At 44.5% G+C, this 24,473-nt stretch overlaps 1 protein-coding gene across 1 annotated transcript; it reads right to left on the minus strand.

The window, feature by feature from the left end:
• Nucleotides 1–123: 123 nt before the first annotated feature.
• ALAS2 (5'-aminolevulinate synthase 2) lies at nucleotides 124–24,473 on the minus strand. Its single transcript, XM_084790214.1, has 11 exons — nucleotides 24,396–24,473; nucleotides 18,973–19,168; nucleotides 18,204–18,326; nucleotides 17,245–17,355; nucleotides 13,832–14,054; nucleotides 12,915–13,099; nucleotides 9,978–10,157; nucleotides 7,296–7,460; nucleotides 6,039–6,307; nucleotides 3,892–4,054; nucleotides 124–403 (listed from the first exon to the last, which is right to left on the minus strand). The coding sequence occupies exons 2-11, from the start codon at nucleotides 19,151–19,153 to the stop codon at nucleotides 240–242; spliced, it is 1,764 nt and encodes a 587-aa protein (XP_084646340.1). The 5' UTR covers nucleotides 19,154–19,168; nucleotides 24,396–24,473; the 3' UTR covers nucleotides 124–239.

Below are 24,473 nucleotides of genomic sequence, written 5' to 3' on the forward strand. Positions count from 1 at the left end.
TTCCTGTCAGTAAATTAAAGTGGTCAGACCAACAAGTAATCTGTGGTTTCCTCGTGGGACTTGTCTGAGTGAGTCCCTGTAGTACAGTGGTCTGCTCTCTGTCCAACCAAAGGGCTGCAAATGTTTCATTCAGATTGCTTTTTATTTTTAGAATCAAGCAAGCGAGAAGCACACAACAAAGCAGAGAGCAGGAAGAAACCCAGCCCCAGGTGGAGTGGGCCTCCAAGGCAGCTGGCTTCTTAGGCATAAGTGGTAACATATTGGGGCCCCATGTTCCCAAAGTAGGAACGTTCCCATTCACTCATAAGCTCGAAGTGCACAGGACGATGACAGAAGTTGCATGCAGCCACAGACACATCTTGGAGGGGCAGCCCCACCTCAGTCCAGGCTAGCAGTAGCTTCTCTGAAGAGGGAGAAGAGAAGAAGGAAAGAATTTGTTAGACTTGGCCTTTCGAAACCCTTGTTGCTACAGATGCACCAAGATCTGGAATCCCTCAAATCCTCTGAGGTAACTTGAGTCCAGGGCAAGATTGATTTGTCTGTTTCAGTGTGACCCACAAGTGCTACCATTTGTCTGTGGGTGCTGAGCTGTATAAAACACAGGAAATCACGCCTGTGACAAGGGTTAAGACTATGCAGTGCTAGCCTGTACCACTCCATACGTAAAGGACATGTGGAGGTCTAACAATGAATCTCTCTGCTTAGAAGATTCCCTAACCTGGTAAACACTGTGACATCAGTGTTGTGAGACAGGGTAAGGGCGTATTCCTGGGGTGTGTAGGGGCCCAGAGGAGGGAACCTGACCCAGCTGTAGGTAGTACTTCAAGTGTGTTGCTGATCTTTGTTTTAGCCCTTTAGCCCTACTTCTGCCCATCCCTTGCTGCTGTGGTCTACTCTTGTGTTCTTAACACCATCTATGTATGAGTCTGAATTTTTACTTCCAGTTTCCCCAGAACTCAGTCCCATTTTCCAGACTTGTACATTCAGTCGCATTTCTGTGTCTCTGCTTGGCTGCCTAATAGCTATAGCTAACAACGTGGACACAACCGAACTCTTCACACCTCTCCCCTCCACCACGCCCGCTCTGCTCACTTTTTCAGCTGTTTACCTCTATCGCTCGATTCACACCCATCTTTTGTTCCCCAAATATGAAAGGAATGATTTTTGTCCTTGGCATGCTCGTGCTCTGTTTTCTGGCATGTTTGTTAGGTATTCACCCAGCTGAGCTCTTTGTCTCCTTCAAACCTTTTGTCCAGTGTCACCTCAATGTCTTCTACCCCTGACACTTGGGGTCTACGGCCCTCCTCCAAGCCAGTGCCTGCCCACAGCACATGTTGTCCCCCTTTTCTGCTGTATGTTTTCCCTTAACACTTTGAACTAGAATGCTAATTAATTTGTTTATTTTTTTAAGTTGATTGTCTCTTTACACTAGAATTGGGCTCCAGAGGGTAGAGTTCTGTGTCTTGCGCATTCCTAGGTCTCTAGCACAGTGCGGAGCCCATAGTCCGAACACAATAGACATCTACTGAAAGAGTGAGTTAAGTCTAGAAGAGGAAGGGAAGTGGGCTAGAGGGCATAACGGGTGACTAAGTCAAGAGAGCAAAGTCTAATGAGAATTTGACTTCACTGGACACAGCTGGAGAAATACAATGCATGTGGGCAAAGAGGAAAGGCCAAGCCAGGCCAGCACAAATAGCACCGTGTAGAAGCACAGAAGGCCATATCAGGGAGCTTCAACTTTGTTCTGTAATCAGAGATCTCTACAAATTTTGCCTAAACATCCTTATTAGTCTAAATGGTTTAGCAGGTACCTCCAACCTGTGTATTATGTGCATTTGTCATTGTCATTTTGCATATTAAACTCTGATGTATTTTCTCAGCCTGAGGATCATCTTGACTGCCTTATGTGACAGGCAATGAAGAGGCTTAGGAAATGGAGCAATATTGTTGGGCTTTAGACAAATCCCTCTGCTGGTTAGGGTGAAGAACATTTTAGAAGGGACGAAGAGAAACAGGGAAACGAGGGGGAAATCTATTGATATCTTTTCAAGAAACAGCAGCAGAGAAAGGAGACTACATCTGAAGGAGGTTGAAGGGATGATGTGCAGGATTTCAGGATAAATTGGTTATGGGATTAAGAGCAGATGAAATAGTGGGAGATGTCACTAGAATATATCTTTCCTGCAACAGTCAACACTCAGATCCCTAAAGACTGAGAGCTCTGTAGCTGAATGCCAGAGCTATAGAAGAGACTGAACCAAAAAGTCTAAGAGTGCGAACCATCCATCCATACAAGCCTAGTAGCTACGGCCATGGAGGGAAGAAGAGTCAGGACCCCTAGTGCCTATGTGACCATGGGCCAGTAACTGTTTCTATGCTTCAAAATGGACATAATACAAAACGAAAATTAGGAAGGCATCTCAATTCCATTGTATTAGATCGGTTAATATGTTTAAAACTATGCTAGGCCCATGATAAGTAATGGATATTGGGCAGCTTTATGTGACACTTTAAAGTGAATGGATGGATTATCTTCCTCAGATTACGCTGCACACACTCTAGACAGAATGACTTGTCAACACACGCCCTCTGCTTTCCTATCTAAGTATTGCTCCTGGAATCTTGGCAATATATCCACAAGTAGTTCCATGTGTACCACAAAGCCTTGCTCACTTACGAACCTTTTCTACTTTTACTCACTCTCCATAGCCACTCAGCTCATCATATTGGACTAGTGCTGTCTGTGTCTGTCTTCTTTGCCACTGATCGTCTACATATATTTCATCCAAGACACGTAGAATGAGCACCTGCTGTATGCCAAGTTCTTTGTTAAAAAAAAAATACCCTGCCAACATACATAGATGTAACATTATATAGAAGCAACAGGTTATGTTTAGGAATGTATGTGTATATACAGAGACATATATGCTTGTAATAACTGATGAAAATAGAGGCCATGAATTGGAAGGAGGGCAGGGAGGGGTGTATGGAAGGGCCTGCAGGGAGGAACTGGAAGGGAGTAATGCTGTAATTAAATTGCCATCTCAAAAATGCACCCAAAAGAAATACAGTAAACAATGGGTGAATTCACCAAATTGCCGCCTTTCGGGGTAACCCCCAAACTGCCCAGTTCAGCTCTTCAGGCCTCTAAATATAGTGCTTGTTTATGTCGCCTTTGTAGCTCATAGATTGACACACACACACACACACACACACACACACACACACACACACACACACACATCCCACTATCCTCCATTCCAGTAATTCCTCTTCTTTGTTGTTGCTTTTGAGACCTGGCTTCGAGCAGCTCATACACTAACCTCAAAGTAGCTGAGTAGCCAAGGATGAGCTGGAACTCCTGATCCTCCACCTTCCACCTCCAAAGTGCTGGGATGTGAGGCATGCGCAACCTCACTCAGCTGCTAATTGTCCTTCACACATTGTTGCTCCTCACCTCCCTCCTTGCCTTTCTTTGTGTTCTTTCCCCCTCTAGCAGTACCTCTTAGCATCCCTCTTCTCTTGGTCCAGAGCCACCCACCTAGCAAGATTCAGCTCAGGGTCCCTTCCCCTAGGAAGCCTATCTTGAATCCTGCAAGTTAGGTTAGTCCCCTCCTCTCTGCTCCCATGTCTCTGTCAATCTGTGATGTCACCTGACATCCTTGTTTGTAACCACTATTGTTTCTGTCTCTATGATCACTCCAACCAAACTAGAGCCCAGTGAATCTTGGGGCTGTTTCCTATTCATTTGTGACCCTTGTTAGAGAGCCTGGTACACAACAGATGCTTTTAGAAATCTTCTCCAAATCAAATGGCACCTCTCTCTCATCTTTCTTTTTCATCCTGGGGCTTAGGGGTAGGAAAGTATAGACGCCCATGCTGAGGACTTACCCACAAAGTTTTCCATCATCTGAGGGCTGTGGTGAGGGGAGGGCGCCAAGCGCAGAAGCTCCTCACCCCGAGGCACAGTTGGGTAGTTGATGGCCTGCACATAGATGCTGTGCTTGGAGAGCAGGAGGTCACAGATCTTGCTGTTGAGTGCTGCATCACCCACCTGGGCTCAAAAGAAAGGCCTTTCAGAACCTCACCCTGGGGCCAGCATTGCACACTAGCTCTGTTAAGCAGGTAGAGGGAGCCAGATCAGGGAACAGGGACCAGTTGTTTTTCACAAAGGGCTTAGGCAGTGACAGCTCCACAGTCTCTATCAAGGGGGATCCCAGAGTCAGCAATGAGATTTGAAGGAGGCATAAAACTGGCATCTTGTCTTGATACTATTTGTACAGTAAGTACATTGGTTAAATTGGGATGGTTGGAAAGCCAGGGCACAACTGGGTTGCTGTCCCTAGGTTAATTTAAACATGATAGCATTAAACCCAAGAATGCCAGTTGGCCCTCTATATCTCTGTATTCTTCCCTCAAGTGTTCATCCATCCTCAGATAAAATTTAAACATCTGTAATGTACAGACTCTCCTTGTTGGTATTTCCCAAAAATACAGTTTAACTCCTAAGTAGTTTTTATTTGAATTTGGTATTATTGGTGAGCTAGAGGTAATTAAATGTATATTAGAGGGCTGAGTAGATTATCTGGAAATGTGACCCTGTTTTGTACAAGTGAACCCAAGCATTTATGGATCCTGATGTGGGCCTTGTGCAGAGCTGGAGCTAATCCTCCTTGGATCTTGCGGAAACTGCTCTTCTTTCTCATCCACAAAATTGTCATAAGAAGTATCCTTCCCAGATCTGGGCCCAGGGGTCCTGCTCAAACTATGGCACCAGCCAAGGACAATATGTGCAGTAAACTTCGAACCCCTACCCAGATCTACCCGATGGACAGGACATTCTCCACAGTTGAGTGGAGAGTGGGGACTGACTTTCACACGAACTCTGGTGCCTCACATTTGATCACGTCCCCTGGATGGGGAGGCCTGGTGGCCCTCAGAGGAAGGATAGCAGGCTACCAAGAAGAGACTTGATACCCTATGAGCATATACAGGGGGAGGAGGTTCCCCTCAGTCACAGACATAGGGGAGGGGAATAAGGGGAAAATGAGAGGGAGGGAGGAATGGGAGGATACAAGGGATGGGATAACAATTGAGATGTAAAGTGAATGAATTAATAAAATATATTTTTAAAAAGTGTCCTTCCCACACTGAGTTAACTGACTCCCATAAATATATACCACCTAAGAAAGGAGCAGTAAAGCCGGGCGTGGTGGTACATGCCTTTAATCCCAAACTCTGTGAGTTCAAGGCCAGCCTGATCTACAAAGCAAGTCCAGGACAGCCAAGGCTACACAGAGAAACCCTGTCTCAAAAAAACCAGAAGGAAAAAAAAAGAAGGAGCAGTGGTTGTTTTTAAAAGTGAGAAGCATTTCTGTGCAGCTAGGGATCCAAAGTACCAGCTATTTCTATTGCTGTTTGCTTTATTCTTTTAACCTCAACTGTAAGTAACAAGTATATTTTAGCATATAATCAGATGTGAATACATATAAACCTGAACAAGTGGATAGATAGCCTTTACTTTTGTGTTGTATGCTCCAACATCTATTTTCCTATTTTTAGTGCTAAGTGTAACCCACTAAGCTGATTCCATGACCCACTGATAGTTTTTAGAAACAATTTGAAAGCCATTAATTTATAAGTTATAGTTGGGCAATAGTTGATACAAAAAAGACAGGTTGGGTTGGATAGATGGCTCAGTGGTTAAGAGCACTGCCAGAGGACTGGGGTTCAATTTCTAGTAACCACATGGTGGCTCACAACTGTCTGTAGCTCCTCCTGTTCAGGGGATCAGTACATACAGACAAATACCAATGTACGTACAATAAAAATAAATGAATAAAAATATTTTTAAAAACCAGGTTAATCTATAATGGCTAAGTTTTCAAAACAGGGACCAAAGATGACAGTAAATGTGTGTGTATGGGTGTGGCAAGAGGTGATAGGAAAACAAAGTGTTGGTTGAAGAAGCAGGTTTCAGTTAGTAGCAAATGGAAACAGGGAAGCAGGGAAGGAAATGGGCCTGGTGGAGTCCTCACCCTGATTGGGATGATGTGGCTGGGACAGGGGATGACAGGAAACCCCCTGTCCATTAGTAGCTGGCGCATATGCTTGACGTTACGCTGGTGTGCCCGCCTCAGGGCTTGGCCCTCCATTCCCTTGAGTAGACGGACAGATTCGAGAGCCCCAGCGAGCACCATGGGAGGCAGTGAAGTGGTGAAGATGAAGCCTGCAGCGTAGGAGCGCACCATGTCCACCAAGTCCCGAGTGCTGGCAATATAGCCACCGATGCAGCCAAAGGCCTTGCCTGCAAACAGGCAGTAGAAAGTTATGCATAGACCCCATAATCAGTCCCCAGAGGGGCAGGATCATGGCCCAGGTAACACAGGCAGGTACATCAGAAGCTGGGCCTCCAGACTCCCTTCTCAGTCCTCTGTACATCTATCTCTCCTGTCCATGTCAGAGCTGATAGTTCTGTGGTTCTGAGATAGGACTGTCATATGCTGCCATATGTGGTGACAAGATAGGCAGGAACAGGGTGGGGACCTTTAGTTGGTTAGGGCCTGGAGAATAACTAAGATGAGTCTCGGAGCCAGGGTGGAGAGGGAGGCAGTTTTCTACTTAATCCAGTTGAACCCAGCTGTTTGGCATAGTTCAATAGCCTTTTGAAAAAAATTTTTTTTCCTCGATTACTATAGTGGGATGGGAAAGAGATGATTTGGTAGAGTAAAAGCCTCGGGTTATAAAATCTTTCCAAACAACTGGAACTATGCACAGAAAGAGGAAATGGCTCTGCTGGGCCTGGGTCTCTGGATTGTATATAAGGGAACCCGAGATGTTTGCTACCTGCTGGCCAGCTTCATATTAACTTGATCAAGCAAGAGTCATCTGAGAGGAGGGAAAATGCCTCCTCTATAAGATTGGGCTGCAGGCAAGCCTGTAGAGTATTTGCATAATTAGAGATTGATGTGGGAGGGCCCAGTCCTGTGTGAGTAATAACACTCTGGGCTGGTGGTTCTGGGTTCTATAAGGAAGCAGGCTAAATAAGCCATGAGGAGCAAGCCAGTAAGCAGCCCCCCTCCATGGCCTCTGCATTAGCTCCTGCCTCCAGGTTTTTACCTGGTTTGAGTTGCTGCCTTGCCTTGCCTCTTCCTGCCTTGGCTTCCCTCTTCCTGCCTTGGCTTCCCTCGATGGAGTTGTCGTTCAGGATATGTAAGCCAAATGAACCCTTTTCTCCTCAAGTTGCTTTTGGCCATGATTTCATCACTAATACTAACCTTAATGGAGACACTCACCGAGAGTTCCAGAGATGATGTCAAGTTTGTGCATAATTCCATCACGCTCCCCAACCCCTGCACCCCGGGTTCCATACAGTCCTACAGCATGGACTTCATCCACGAAGGTCAGGGCCCCATACTGGTGGGCCAAATCACACAGCTCCTCCAGAGGACAGATGGCACCTGGGAAAAGCCAAGGGAAAGGAGTAGTAAGCATAGCCCTTCCCTGGCGACATTTCCTAGATGACATTTCCCTCTCGCTTATGCTTACTTTGATGTGGAAAAGGGTGTTGCACACAGGGAGGGAGGTGTCTGCCATCATTTGGGAGTATTCCAAACATCAACTACTTGACCCCACCCACGCCCCAGTGATCGTGTTCTCCCCTGCCCCGTGCATTTCCTCATTCTCTCATTATTTTTACTTCATTCTGACAAGTTTGTTTCTATCGTCTTCAACTTCTCGGCTGCCTTTCCCCACTATGGGGTTATATATTTCTATTTAGTGGTGACAGTCGCCTATATTACACCTGTGTTTAACTTGAAAAAATGTCACTGTCTGCTCTAGCTTGGTACACTCCTCACTTCAGACCTCCTCATCCCCTTGGCCACGGACAATTAATAACCCCTCTGGATTTTCATATTTCACTGGCCCTCTTTGTTTCTGTCTTTTTTGGATTTCTGTCACTGTCTTCTCTTTGTGCTCACATGCATGTTTGTTTGTTTCTATTTTTCTGTCTCTACCTTCTCTTCTCTCTCCGCTCCATTTTTCTGATCTTTTTGTCAATGTATTTCTTTCTTCTTCATGCTTTCTCTGTACCCTTGTGCTTTATTCCGAGTTTCTTTGTGTTTCTGCATGGTTGAATTGTCTGTGTCTCTCTAGGGTGGTTTTTCTTCGAGGAACTTCTCCCTCAGGCTCAGTCACAGGATATCAGAGTAGAAGCTGTTTCATAGTCTCCTCATTTTCCATACCCATTTACCACTTCCCATGTTATTTTAGATGTCATGTGAACAGACTTTGTGGCCATTCTCAATATTCTAAGACACTATCCTCCCACTCCCTAGAAATTGCTGAGGTAAAGAGAGTTGTAATACAGAAGAAATGTCTTCAGGTGGAAACAGGGGCCCCAGACTGGGAATAAAGAGTAAAGGGGTAGGGATAAGCATACAGACAAACAACAACAGGAGATGGAACCTGAGACAAGACACTTCAGTGGTTCTGGGATCATTTCAGAAGGAGAAATCCATCTCTAGAATTGACAGGTTAGGCAGTTCCCACCAAAAATAGATAGATAGATAGATAGATAGATAGATAGATAGATAGATAGAAGTTCATTTATAGGCAGAACTACTGTGATTACAGCCCTTATTTTCCACCAGAATTTTTTAAATACTTATTCCATGTTATATACAAATGTGTTGGTTTCTGTGGTTGTTGAAATGTGCTAGTGGACATGACAGTGACTTCCTCATGTATGTGAATCCATTTAGTGTCCAGGGCTATTCAATTATTGTCATATCAGTTTGCAAAAACACTACCTGCAACACAAAACAATTTTAAAAACTCACACAAGGAGTTGGTGAAAAGGCTGAACAGACGAGAGTGCCTGCTGCACAGCCTGGGACCTGAGGGAGATCTCCAGAACCAAGATGGAAGGTGTGAGCCAACTCCACCGAGTTGTCCTCTGACCTCCATATGTATGCTGTGTTATGGGCACCCACACACACATCACACACAATAATACCAAATAAGAATAAGTACTCTTTAAAAAAAACTTGCTCAAGCTAATAAGTTGTGCTAGTATTCAAACATGAACAGTGTGTGGTTATATGATGTTTGTGGTGCTTGTAGTTATATAAATCAGGGACTATGAAGGATCCTCTCTTGTTTCTGTTGGAAAAGTGGCACCTTGGAATGAAATGAGGACCGTTTCCCTTAAATCTGGAAACATACCTAAAACACATGACTTCTGAACAGAACCAATAGAAATCTCTGGGCCTTATTTCAGTTGCTATAAGAAAAGAGGTAAGAAGCTGGGTGTGGTGGCGCATGCCTTTAATCCCAGCACTCAGGAGGCAGAGGCAGGTGGATCTCTGTGAGTTCAAGGCCAGCCTGGTCTACAAAGTTAGTTCCAGGAGAGCCAAGGCTAAAACAGAGAGACCCTTTCTCTGGGGGAAAAAAAGAAGAAGGTAACTTCCCAGCCTGGTTTACAGAGACAGTCCAGGACAGCCAAGGTTGCTACACAGAGAAAAATCCTGTCTCAAAAAACCAAACCAAACCAAACCAAACCAAAAAAACCAAAAACCAAAAAAAAAAAAAAAAAAGCTGGGTGTGGTGGTGCATGCCTTTAATCCCAGCACTTGGGAGGCAGAGGCAGGTGGATCTCCCTGAGTTCGAGGCCAGCCTGGTCTACAAAGTGAGTCCTGGACAGCCAAGGCTACATAGAGAAGCCCTGTCCCCTGTCTCCAAAAACCAAAAACCAACCAACCAAACAAACAAAAACAAAAAACAAACAAAAAAAGAAAGGTAACTGCCTCTCCTTTGGAGTTTATTACTCTGACTCCACTTGTTCATGCCTAGGTTTCCTCATGTAGTAGTAGTAGTGGTACATGTTTTTGTGCGATATCAATACTAGCATACATGATATGGAACATATACATACATACATACATACATACATACATACATACATACATACATACCATCCATGGAATGAACAGTCTCAAAAGCTACAATTTTGGGTGTTTTGGGACTGGACTTCTCGAGAAGTTTCTTCAGGTGGCCTGGGTCATTGTGCTTGAAAACAAACTTGACTGCACCACTGTTGCGAATGCCTTGGATCATGGAAGCGTGATTGCCTGCATCTGAGTAGATCTCGCACCCTGAGGAAACAGATGTGTGTACTTCTTAGGCTTCTGTCTCAGTATCCCCACTTTACCCTTCAGGTGTGACCTGGCAGAAGGTCTTCCCCTCTGAAGACCTGGTCTTTTTCTTCCTCCTCTGGAAACCTCTGTGACACGCCTCTTCCTCCCTCCAAGGCTGCCTCATTGTTGTCTCTGACTGGCTTGAGGGGAAGAACATTCAATTTCCCGGGAACCTTGAGTTTCTCTATGCCAGGTTTTAGGGTCAATTCTCCACACTTGGAAAATCAAAGCTTGGGAAAAGAGTAGCCTTGGAAAACTGCTTGTAGACTTGGACTGATGCTAGATTCTCCCCGGTCTACTTGACACTTCACCTTTGCCAGGTAGCACCCATCTCTTTATAGTTACAGGGATGGGCGCTCATCGGGTTTCACTGTTGGCAGTTCACAGTAAAACAAGCAAGCAGATAAAGACCACGTCACTGCACAGGGCAGAAAGCCAAGCACCAGGAAAGGGTTTTCTCCAGGATATGAAGAATGCAGAGATTTTTTGAAAACTGGGCCATACTGGGAGGGCAGGGAGGTGTGGAATGTGGAAAGGGCATCTGTCTAGTCCATAGAACCCTCAAATTTCACAGACATCAAGGAAGTGTAGCCTTTAATAAAGTTAGAGACAGCTTCTATTTGTGAAAAATGAACCATGGCTTCTTCCATAACTGGGCTTGTCTAGCTGGAAGTGTCTTGAGATCAAAACCCAAATCTTTTTATATCCCTTGTTCTCAGTATAAGGCACAAACGATGCTAAGGAAATATCTTCTAATGAGCAAATGAATAAACAAATGACTGATTTATACATAAAAGAAGGATGTCAAAAGACGACGTTTACTCTGGTGCCTGGCATTTCATCACTGCTCCTTGGCGGAGAGGCCCTGTGGGAACACAAAGGAGGGAGAAGCAGGCTGTCTGGATGAGACCTGATAGGCTGTGGTCAGATGGTGGGGGAGGAGGACCCACCTGTCAGAGGTCTAGGGGAGGGGAATAGATCCGAGTGGGGGGGGGGATGGTGGGAATAGGAAGATTAAGAGCAAAGAGATTACAATCTGGATGTAATGTGAATAAATTATAATAAAAAAGAAAGATGTTTAAAGGAAGAATTCAGTTTTTTGTTTTTTGAGTTCGGTTCTCAGCCTGTAATTCAGCATGTAGTCCTTTGACCCAGCCTTCCACATACTGTGGTTACAAGGGTGATCTTCCATGCCCAGTTTAGGGTTCAGTTTAGTAAGGAGCCATGACATAGAGTTTACATTTGATCCTAGGGCTAACACTGGTCCAGTAAAGAATTTTGAACAGGGAAAGGACAAAGATACATTTTTATAATGAAACATTGTTCTGAATGTATGAAGCATATGTTGTAGGAAGGGAAAGAACAAATCAAGAAAACGATGTTGGTTCAACCAGAATGGTGGTGGTAGAAATGAAAAGGTATTGAGTCGTATTGGTTGAGGAGGAGTAAAGAATTGACCAAAAAGTGATCCTCAACATGTAACTTTATTTAGGGGTCTGGATAACCTTAGGAAAAGCATTCAGGAAGTAGTGCTGTGTTTTGGAAGTGGGCAGAGAAGTAGCAGACAGCAAGTACAAAGACCTTTCTCACATCCTTTGCCTCATATAGACAGGACAGGGATAGGCCAGGAGCTAGGGAGTGATGGAGGGGTTGAAGCAAGAGACTTCTTTAAAGAGAGTGAAAGGCTGAAGATACAGAGGGATCAGGATCCAGTGTGCAGGGGGTGGGGGTGGCACCCACACAGAGAAGGGGTGGAGAGAGGGAGAGAGGGACAGACAGAGAGACAGAGAGTTTGGTTGGAGGGAGACGTGAGAAGTTCTTGAGTGGATAGTGGGCAATGACCAGCGCGCCAGTGGGAAGGTTAGTCAACAAGGCAAAAAGGCATGTCCTGTTCTGTTACAGGGAACAAAGTGTGAGATGACAAGTGCGGATGCATGTAAGTTGGCAGGTGTTTTGTGGCTAGAAGTTGAGGGTATAATGCTGTCTTGTGTCTTCTACTTGCGGTGGAGTAGGAGGCGAGGGCATCTGCTGGCAGGAGGGAGGGGGAAGAGGATTTGGCAAAACTACGCCAAGGGATGAGTAGAGGTTAAGGAATGTGACATTTCCGTGGCCTCTCTCTGAGCACTTACATGAGTCAAAGACTGATGTAGATGTGGAGCATCTGTCCATCTAAGATTCAGACTGATGGAAGACATCTGGAGGGACGACACTGACTAGAGAGTGGGGAAGTCGGAAGATGGGCTCTAGCATATAGGTGAAAGGATGCCTTTAGGCACAAGGGGAGAGAGTTAGTTCACTGTAAAGGGAAACAATGGAGCGATATCGAAGTGCAGATAGATTTGGTTTCATGTCAGTAAGTAAGGAAAAGCTGTAAGTGGTTTTTGTATTATTCCTGCAGTAAGGCACGGGTTATATGGTAAGAGTGAAGGATAGAGATACAGGTTTCAGATTTTAAAAAATGTGTTAAAAAATGATGACTTAATGGCGTTACTGTTCCGTGAGGTTAACACGCTATTCCCTGGTGCTAGCCCTCCAACCAAGGGTGTGGAAGGAGTGACAACAGAGGTTTGTGATCCTGCACTGTTAAGACTGCATGTCAGGTGAAAAGGAAGAAGAGATGAAACAAGTGAACTCAAAACAGTGGGGGCAGCAAGTAAGACCGGATGCTCTGTTGCAGGGCACCAGCCTTGACTAAATCTCAGAGCTTGTGCTCACCTGGCAGAAGCTTGGCCAGCGTAAAGAGAGTCGAATCATTGGCCACAAAGCAGGAGGAAAAGAGCAGGGCTGAGTCCTTGTGGTGTAGTTCAGCCAGCTCCTGTTCAAGCTCCACATGAAACTTGCTGGTACCCGAGATATTGCGAGTGCCGCCGGCTCCTGCTCCGTGATTCTGCAGGGTCTCCCTGGCCCCCAAAGAAAGGGAAGACAGGGAAAAACAAAAGGAAAACCAGAACAAAGCCTTGTTAGGTACTAAGGAAGGATGAAGCCCTTCCTTAACGGGGTCAGTACTAACTTAAGTGGTCCTGTGTAGATGGTGCCCTTTGGGACTGAATACAGAAAAGAATGAGAACTGGATCTCTGTGAGTTCGAGGCTAGCCTGATCCACAAAGGGAGTCCAGCAAGGGCTATTACACAGAGAAACCCTGTCTTGAAAGCGGGAGAGGGAGAGAGGGGGAGACTCCAGGATGGAGGTGTAAATTAGATGTACCTTGAGTAGTTTGGAAAAGCTAAAGAAAGCCCCTCCTCCCTCTCTTCCTCACTCCCTCCTCCCTTTCTCCCTCTTCCCATATCCCTACCCACACGCACACCCCTAACCCTAACCCCGCTTACACACACACACACACATACACACACACACACACACACACACAGACACACACACGTCATTCTGTACTTTGGTTTCTAGCTCATGGAATCAGCGAGCCTTTCATAGTTTCTACTATCACACCTCTCACAGCAAACAATCCTTTAGAAAGTGTGATGTGTTGACTGACTTAGTTCCTATCTGAAGGAATAGCTCCACTGGGGACCCCTTGTACAAAAGAGGTGGTGACAGAACCAAGGTGTCCACTGCTAGGGTGGCTCCGGGTCTTTAAATGTGATGCACACCTCATAGTCCACGTTCCCCTACTCACTGTATGGCCTGCAGCACACGAGGGTGCCGGCTCATGCCCAGGTAGTCATTACTGCACCAAACAGAAACATCCTTTGAGGCCACAGATCCCTCGGAGAAGTGTTGGGCAAAGGGGTAGGCATCAGCGCAACGATTCACGGTCTTGAACACTCGGTAGGTGTGGTCCTGTTTCTTCTCCAGAATCTTGTTTCTGAAAAATTGGTCATAACCAAACGCCTGGCTTCCTGCAGGAGTAGAAATAGAGATAAGCATAACTCAACTTAAATCTCTCCCTGGGCAGTCTTTATTTTACCCATGTTGTTAATTTTGAGTTTTCTGTCTTCCCATGTTTTCATTGATTTGCTCCACAAATGATGCCCATTCACTCTCTTTTTTCTTTTATTGTTTAATGTTATATGCGTGTATGACTATGTGCACACACATTCATGTGTGCTCATGCCGTGGTGCATATGTGGAATTCAGAGACCAGCCACAGACGCCAGCCTCTCTTTTCACTTTGGTTGAGAGATGGTCTCTTGTTCACTATAGTATACAGCAGACTAGTTTGCCCATCAGCTTCGGGGGATTTTTCCATTTCTCAGTGGGGGCACACTGAGATTATCAACATCTGTGCTACATCTGGCTTGTATGTGGATGCTGGGGTCTCACACTCAGGTTGTTGGGCTTGCACAGCAAGCATTTCACCCGCCGAGGTATCTCTCCAGCCAAGGTTCACATTAACTCTCTGCTCTTACATTCAACCATCCCTTCGCTTGTACATTCACTCGCTCAATAATTCCTTCACAAATTTAGTCAGGTGTTCTACTCATAGCATGGCCCCATCTTTCTTTCCAGACTCAGTGTGGACGATGCCTTACAGGAGTTGCCACGTCAGTCCCAGAGAAAGGAATATTGCTAGACATAGTTTCTAGTCCTGGCTCTTCTTACCGGATAGCTATGTGGCCCTCAAGACTCCTCTCTGTTGTAAAAATTAAACACCAAGAAATGCATAAATCATCCAGTTGGTAAATGGGCTGATGAACTGAATAGGCAATTCTCAAAAGAAAAATTCAAATAGACACTAAATACTTTACATCCTTAGCCATGAGGGAAATGCGGATTTAAACTACTTTTCAGTTCCATCTCACTTCAGTCAGAATGGCCATTGTCAGGGAAACAAATGACAACCACATAGTCTGGCGAGTGTGTGGGCGAAGATGAAATCTTATACACTAAGGGTGGAACATAAGCTGATGCAGCCGCTTTGGAAATCAGTGTGGAAGTTCCTCAGAAAAATAACAGGGCTTAGAGAAATGACTCAGCAGTACACGCTGTTCTTGTAGAGGACCTGCTTTTGGTCCAGCACCCACATCAAGCAGCTCACAGCTGCCTATAACTGCAGTTCCAGGGGATCTGAGGCACCTGGCCTCTGAGGGCATTATCACACATGCACATGCAGACACATGCATGCATAACTTAGAAATGATACAAAATAAAAATGTTCAAAGGAATCAATTGAAAGTAGACCTACTATATGAATCATTACTCCTGGGCATATACTCGAATGACTCTTAAGTCAGTGTATCACAAAGATACTTGCACATCCATCGTTATAGCGACACTGTGCATAATAGCTAGGAAATTGAACCAGCATGGATGTCCATAAGCAAAAGAATGGATAATGAAGATGTGGTATATATACAGCAATGTAATTTTGTGCAGCTATAAAAAAATGAAATAATGACATTTGTGGAAAATGGATAGAGGTGGGAATCATTATGTTAAACAATATAAGCCAGACAGAATGACAAATACTGACTGTGTTCTTTCGTATGTATGTGGGACCTACATTTTAAATTGTGTGTATAATGTATATGTTGGTACATGTGTATTTATAGGTCAAAAATCAGAAAGGGAACTGTAGGTGGAGGCAGAATCTTAAAGGAAGTGAGAAATAGAGAAGGCAATAGAATACTTGTAATAGGAAAGAAAAAAAGAGAGGGCTAACTAGGTAAAGAAGGGGAGCCAGGTGAGAGAGGGACAACTGAGAATAAAATAACATAGATGTGTGATGATGCCTTGTGAAACCCATTACGTTGCTTGCCGACCAAAACAATGTAATTTAAAAAAATGTTTTAAAAAGAATCCTTTTTAATGTTTTAATGTAGGATGGAGTTTATAATTCTTTCCTTGTTGAATTGTGGAATCTGATGACAATACTAATATTTGGTCTGATGTAATGATAGTATCATCAGAAGCATAATAATAATAGTAGTGGCTGTGATTAAAAATAGTGTCTTATACTGGAAAAGGTAAAACCATGCACTCTTTGGATGTATTCATATGGTTGTAAAACTAATATGCAGTCTAAAGTGGAAGAATACAAAAGCAATAGAAACAACCTGAATTATAGATTCTAGATTAAGTGAATGTGATGAATCCACACCACAGAGCACAATTCAGCCATTAATAACCATTGTATAGCTCTGTGTTGATGGACACGAAGTGATAAGTGATATAAAGTCATATTGTTAAGTGAATAAAGAAGACCATAAATTCTGGAGGTAATAAGGTCAGATTTCTGAAAAACAGCATGAGTAGGATGCTGTGTGTGTGTGCACGCATGTGCTTGGGCGAGTGAATGTATGCTTGTGTGAGTGTGTGAATGTGTGTGTGATTGTGTGTGTGTGTGTGTGTGTGTGTGTGTGTGTGTGAGTGTGTGTGTGTGTAGCTATAGGAAGGGAGAAAATATAACAAAAAGTTAATAGTAAATGGTAATTTACTCTTTATTTTCCTGTATCTCTTAAAAATAATTTTTATTCCTATATTAGAAAAGTGAAGCTGGGCGTGGTGGCACACATGTTTAATCCCAGCACTTGGGAGGCAGAGGCAGATGGATCGCTGTGAGTTCAAGGCCAACCTGGTCTACAAAGTGAGTCCAGGACAGCCAAGGCTACACAGAGAAACACTGTCTCAAAAAACAAACAAACAACAACAACAAAAAAAAAAAAAAACAAAGGAAAGAAAAGAAAAGAAAAGTGAAGCAAATTCCATTATGAAAAATAAATATAGGAGACAGAATGGCAGTCTGTGATGGGTGAGAAACTTTGAGGGGAATATGGAAAAGAAATAATGGAGGAATGGAGGGAAGCCAAAATTTTAATGGGACGTTGTAACTAACTAGAAACACTGCATTACTATAAATGTAATTTTATTTTTTCCTTATCATAAATGACTGAGATAAGTGTTTGCGTGGAGTGACTTAATTACAGAAGGCACAAATCTAGCAATGCCAAACCTAATTTTAAAGTCTCTTTGGTTTAAAAAACAAAAAACAAAAACCCTCCCCATTTCCTATCTTCTCCCGCGTCACCCACCCTTTCAGCAGCTCCTGCCCTGTGCGCATGCCCTTTATTTCCATCTCAGCAAACTCACCAGCCATGTTGTTCTGAACCAGGTGGGTAACTGCCCCCTCAGTCTGCTCTGGATCCTGGAAACTAGGGACTGGCTGGCTTGAGGTGGTTGAATCCATGGAGTTCTGCGGGTCTGAGAAGGAATTATGGAGTTCGTTGGCATGAAGAGAGAAAATAAGACAGCATTGTTGTGCTCTTTAGGTTCAGGATGATGTATAGATATTCAAGGCCAAAAAGCACAGGCAGCTCATGGAGGGTGTGTCTGCAGAGTGAGCATGCTCTCATCCCTCCAGTAGCAACCCCTAGAATGCCCAGAAACCTTCTTTAAGGGGAGTCACGTTTCCCACTGGGACTGCCCTTCATATGAGGTAACCAGGGTATGTGACCAGTGCCCTTTAGTTTTCTCTTCTGCACAGCATTAAATTTGAGTCGTTAACTTTTTTGTTCTTAGTGATAACTCAAAATGGCTGGTGAAAGATGTCAATTGTATGGTCATCGCTTAAGTCTTGGGTGCCCTGCCCAGGTTCCCCTTGAATGTTATATTTTATTTGAATTTGTTTAATAAAACTGATAATGTAAAATACTTTGGTGGGAATAAAGGCTAATTAATGGACTGGGTGGTGTGAAAACTAAAGGATGTTTCTATTCTCTGCCCTTTTTTCTTCATATAAACTCAGACTCTCTACTATGGTCTTGTTAAATTCCGACCCCAGCCTTTTGGATTGCATTTAGCCACTTGGGAGAGGGGAGCCCATTTTAGACTGACAGCTACAGGTTATGGGGACTTGTGTATGTGTTGGGGAAGATGTGCTTCCACACAGCTTCTAATCAACAGCCTATTATGGCTCTCCTGCAAAAGGCTAAGACTTCCCATCATGGAGTGTACATTAGCTTCCCTTGGATTTGCTTAGCTCACGGATATGATAAAGTAGGTTCAGTCATTAGGAATAGAGGTTGCATAAGATGGAGGCTGACTCCAACCTTTCTTGAAAGTCTTGACATCCTCTTGGACTTCTGGGGCTGCCCTCTGCACAATCTTGCTCTTCCCATCTTGGAGTTGTGACTGCATGAAAGGACAATGGCCCTTGGTCGAGGAAGAAGAATCTACATAAAGGTAAGAGGGGAATTGGAGGTTCATTCTCAGTGCTGCCCTCACCTCAGCAATGATTACCAAGCCTTACTATATCCCAGAGTCCTACAGCAGGCTAGGATAGAGACAAGGAGCTAAGTGAATCTGGTCTCCATGCTATGGGAGTTCCTAAGCAGGAGAAATAGCACACACGGACACCACCTTGGGAACAGTGAGATAACAGGGAGGACGGGCCAAAGGAAACCTAGAGAATAGAAGGGATGTGACCAAGACTTGTATTAGTTAGGCTAGGAGTCCAGACAGGCTTTGCAGAAGCCAGAATGCCCAAATTCGGTGTTGAATGAGAAGTGTGAGAGGAGCTAATAGTATAGGAGAAGTTCATATGTCAAGAGCAAAGGCAAAGACTCAATTAGAGCAATAATAACCTCTCAGCATGGCTGGAGAAGAGTGTGTGAGGAGCATGGCAGTAAGACTCTATACAGACCCTGGCAGAAGACATATCTCTTGTATGGTTCTTAGGTGAGTTCATTCTGCCTTGACATTTTTCACATCAACTCTCCAAGCTATTAGGTAATGAGAGTCAGACTTGGCACCTTTATGTTCCAGTCTTTATTGTCTTTATGATCCAGAAATTCCCATTTGCCAATAACCCCTTCTTACCTCCTCCAGCCTTGGTGGCCTTAAGATGGATTTGAGAACAGGTTGGTCCATGAGTGGCCAGGATGGGGCAGCGTCCAATACCAAAGAAGAACTGGTAAGTTTTAGCCACTTTGCCTAGAAAGCCTGTTGGGCCCCGAGAGAGCACTGGGCAGGACCGTAGCAACACAGCTGCTGCCACCATCTTGAACCCAAAGTCCTGTAGAAATTATGGGAGAGATGAGATTCCATCACAAGAGCCTGGTCAAGAGCCAAAAGTCATGTCTGTGTTTCATTCTTGGCCTTTAGTTTCCCAGTCAAAGCTTGTTGCCTTCCTTAGAGATGCCTTTATTATCCTTCTCAGCAAGGAATCCTAGTGTTGAAATGTGAGGTGGAGATGAGAAACCCCACTACATAAAGGAACAAGTTCTAAGTAGAGGCCAAAAACCCCAGATTCTTATTTATTCTGCCACCAGCTGCTCAGTGACTGTGAAGATAATTGAAGTGGCCTTCTGTGGCAGAATGACAGCTGACAATCAACCTTTGAACAACACCTGAGGCTACTGTCTTCCTAAGACTTTTATCTGCTTCCGCCTACTAAGGCAAAACAGGCACCCTTCACCAAAACTCCCGAGAATGCTCTCCAGACAGCAGGAAAGAGCTTGATGCCAACTGTCAACTTAAGAAGACAGGAAACAGGAAAGGGGAATCATGGGCCCTACAGGTGATGTACCACCAGGTTGGTATGTTTGATATGTTTGGATTTTCTCCTGACTTTTGGTTAAATGCAGATAAAGGAAGAGGGGAAACTAAGACCCAAAGAGGCTGCAGAACTACCTATGTAGATCAGTGAGGAAGACAAGAAGACAGAGGCCAAGATAGAGAAAAGAAGGGGCCTGAAGAAAAGAATAAGAATCAATTAATAAAAAAAACCACAAAGCAAATAATAACTCTCAATGAGTATTGGCTGAATTTTACAGTAAATTAATGAATAGCTATGGTTGTCAATGGGAGAGAGAAGGCAAGTAGGGGAAAACTCAAGACAACTTCAGAAAGATAAAAAAAAGAGAGAAAACAGCAGTGTGTTGGTGGAAGAGGGAGGGCAAAAACTAAGAAACTGAGAAAGAGGAAGGAGAACAAGGTAGAGATAAAAAAAAAACAGACATATGGAGCAAACCAGATGCTGAAAGACAAGAGGATGATGGGAAATATAGGAAACAGGGAAAGATAATAAGACAAAAGGAAGAGAAACAGGGAATATACCAGTAGTGACAGAGGGACACAAAAGGGACATCAGGTAGCCTAGAGTAATGTATAAAGACTGAAACTTAAGCAGGAGAGAAAAGGATCCAGCAAGGGCACTGGGACACCAAGATAAAGGGGGAGGGTTAGACAGTAAAGACTTAGGGGGAGGGGAGCAGCGCCCTGCCGGGGATGGTGGGAGAGAAACTGAATGAAAAAGAGAAAGGGATTTCAAAAGATGAGCCAGCAATAAGGGCAGAAGAGATGGCTCAGTGGTTAAGAGTAAGTACTGTTCTTCCAAGTTTGATTCCCAGGATTCCTGTCATGTGCCTCACAGCTGCCTGTAACTCCGGCGCCGGGAGATCTGATGCTTCTGGCTTCCATGAGCCTGGCACTCACATGTACGTGCCTATGCACAGACTCACACACAGACACAGACTTAAAAGGGAAACAGGTGGGCAAAGAGGAGGAGGAGGAGGCCTATAAGGAGGTAAGATTGAGGTGTACTAAAATGCAAGGCAGAACAAGAGTGAGAAACAGATTGGAAGAAAAAGGGCCAATTGTAAAGCCAGAATAAAAGGGTAGGGGCAAGATAAAGGACAGTAGAATAAGTAGGGGAGATATGAGGGAAAGTGGGAAGACTGAGACCCCAGCTCTGCCAAGAAAGCTACTGAGCAAAGCCTAACAGCACCCTCAGTGTGTCCAGCCTTCCTATGTGAGGGGACAGGGGTCCGTGGCCTATCCTACTGCTCCTTAATCTCACAGAATAAGCACCCACCTCTTACTTTATGAAGCAACCCAGTCATTGTATTCCGTCTTAGAACATCCTCTTCCCCACTCCCCCCCCCCCCCCTTTCCAGGCTGTCACAGCAGCTTGAGTTAGTTTGTGGGGCCTGGTCACAGGGACTCTATAATGGCAGAAAGTGGAAAGCTGGTTGGAAGGATTCAATGAAAAAACAAAACAAAACCCCTGAACCTTTCAGCACACTACCTGGTGCATTAAAAAGTTAGATTTTTTTTTCTTATTTAAATTTGGCTTCCTAGCTTCTTTGTTCAATGTTTTTTGGCAAGGCACTTCACCTTCCTGGGTCTCAGCTTTGATCAGTTGTCAAGTGTGAGGTAATTATGCCTACATCACACTGTATGCCATTGATTGGATCCAGTGCCTACCTCATAGCTGGAAATAAGAGTCTCCCTTCTGCCTGCCCACGAAGGCTAAAGCACTCAAGGCCGACGAGCCTGCAGACCTTAGATAAAGTCCCCAGAGTTTATTTATCACCGTCGGGGTCTGGCCACTCCCTAAGATGAGCCTAGGGTGTGGGAGAGGAGAAGAACCCCTTCCTGGAATCACGACTGAGCATCTGGTCAAGGTTGGCTCTGGCAATCTGTAGTGAGTCCAAGATGGATGGCCCAGGTTCCTGCAGGTTCCTATAAACTCCTTCTCCAATATCAACACTGACGACAGTGGCAACAACACTGAAGTATGTAGTGAGAAGGCAGGCCCCTTTAGATTAGAGGCAAGAGCCAGACGTGGTGGCGCACACCTTTAATCCCAGCACTCCGGAGGCAGAGGCAGGTGGATCTCTGTGAGTTCGAGGCCAGCCTGGTCTACAAAGTGAGTCCAGGATAGCCAAGGCTACACAGAGAAACCCTGTCTCAAAACAAACAAACAACAAACAAACAAACAAAAAGGATTAGAGGCAAAGGGCAGTCCTGCCTTGGAATGATGATTGATTAAGGCCTGCTTTCCATGTACAGAACTGGAGAAAGTCCTCTACGCTTATCATTTCTGTGGGGGCCATGATGTACTGAGGATCCTGGGAAAAAATAGAGTACTTCTTGACATGGATGGAATCCTTGAATTATTTTAAAGCTCTAATTACAAGTTCTCTTGTCCCACCTGATCTTCCTGAACATCATTATGACCCCTACCTTGATAATGCTTTGGACTCTTACTTCCATTCCAGAACACAACCTGATCCGAGATGGGAATGAGTGAAAGCTGAATGAAGGGAGCATTTCAGGCAACTGAGGGTATTAAGAATACAGACTCTCAGCTACGCAGCCTAACACATACAGGGAGCTTGAGACTACAGGGTCCTGAGTTCTACACTGGCCTGGGCTGCAGAGTTAGTTCCAGGCCAGTCAGGACTAAGTAGCAGATCTTTTCTAAGACAAAACATTAAAAAAAGAAAGAAAGAAAACACACGCGCACACACACACACACACACACACACACACACACACACACACACACACACGCAAACCCATACACACACACAAATAATAAGACAATAGACATTTCAGGAATCTAGAAAAAAACCCCATATACTCTGGAGCCAGAGTCACATCATGCATATGTCAAGCCAATTCTGGAAAGCTGGAGATAAGATTTTTTGTCTCACTTTTATTATAATTGACTGTGTGCGTGAGCTTGGGCTCCCCGCTGACCACCACACTGTCTGAACCTTGCCATCTCCCCAGACATGGGATTAGGTAGAAAAGTTCATCGTTTCTCTTCTGGTTCTGATACTCAAACATTTACAGAGCTCTCACTGTTGTAAATGCTGCTCATACATTGACTTATTCTGGCCTGAGGACAGTGTTGTGACTAGAAACCCAGGCCCCCAAAGATCTAATGACTCACCCAAGTCACAGAACTGATCAGCGAAAGAGGCAGGCTTTCAACTTAGGCAGTCTGGCTCCAGAGACCCCAGACTTAGCCACTATGAATCCATGATCCAAACTGTCCGTTATGTTCTCAGCTGATGGCTTGCCTCTGCGCCTCAAGCCACCCTGCTACCAGAGTACAGGCCCCTTTACCATGCATTTCTCTTTTATGACTAGTGCTTTCCCCACATGTTCTAACGTAGGAATTTAGGTACTATTGAACATTTAGTAATTCATTCCACCACTTAATGATTTATACATCACACGGCATAGAAAAGATTGTCAGCAATCTTAAAACAAAATCAAAGAGATAACAGTGAATTTTCAGGACAAATGGCATCATTACTTAAAGGTTTTTCCTGCGTCTCTACAATTCCCTTTTATGTCGGCACCCAATTTGCAGTTCCATGGGACAGAAAGACCAGCAGGACCCCATCCCTTTAGAGAAGCTAGAAGCCACTTGTGCAGATTTTCCGTCCCCTGTCTCCCATTACATGTTGCCTGCTTTTAAGAATTATTTAGGTCTGGAGGAGAACCTGTTACTTCTTCCAGGAGCTGGAAACATCAGACCTTTTCCTCCCTTCCTACCACCTTCTTTCAAACCCTGGAGAAACAAAACCAGAAAAATTTAGACCACAAAGCCAGAAGTAAAAAATAAATAAATAAATAAATACTTGTAGAAATTGCAGACAGGCCCTTTTGTCAAAGGATAAATGACTTGTCCTGGAGGGGTGAATGGGGGTGGGGGGATGGGGGTGTGTAAGGTTGTGTGCGTTCACACTCACTTATGAGTGAGACTACACATCTATTGCTTTTTCAACACAATGACAACATTCCTCTTCTACCCTCTTTCCTTTATTCCTGCTAATTATGCAACCTCTTTGTTCTTTCTTCCCTTACCATTTTTTTTTGAGACAGGGTTTCTCTGTGTAGCCTTGACTGCCCTGGACTCACTTTGTAGACCAGGCTGGCCTCGAACTCGCAGAGATCCGCCTGCCTCTGCCTCCCTGAGTTCTGGGATTGCCGGGGTCCTCCATCATGCCTGACAATTCTTCACCATCTCCAGAAACCCTCCAACTTGTCCTTCTCTAGATCTGACCCCCAAGACTCTGAGAGCTTGAGCCCTGCTCTCCACCAAGCAGACCGAAAAGGGTCAATTGGGGGAGGTGGCTGGAGAATTTGGGAAGAAATATTAAGATGCATTTCTTAGAGAAGCAAAGGAGAGGAAGAGACAAAAAAGGGCAGAAACAGAAGGAGGCTAAGATACAGAGTCAAGGAAGGAGACAGAAACAGGGTTTTGCGGGGTGGGGGTACAGAGAAAAGTCCCTTGGAAGAAAAGTAAGAACAAACATGAATGTCAGTGAATAATAGAAGTAAAATAAATGATACTGAAAACGAATTTTTTAAAACGGGAAGGGCAGGAAAACCCCAAAGAAGAGACAGTTTCTGTGAGGGTCAGAAATCAGGTCTAGTCAAGCAGAGTCAACATGCATTGTGGGTGAGAGCCCAGAAAGAGGGCTGAAGGCAGCTCTTACCTGTTGCCCTGCACTGAGGACGAACCAAAGACGCTGAGTGCTGTGAGTTGGCAAGTATATTTCACCCCTGCCTCCAGC

This window comes from Acomys minous (genome assembly GCF_964271855.1).
Source record: "Acomys minous genome assembly, chromosome: 7".
Taxonomy (NCBI): Eukaryota; Metazoa; Chordata; class Mammalia; order Rodentia; family Muridae; genus Acomys; species Acomys minous.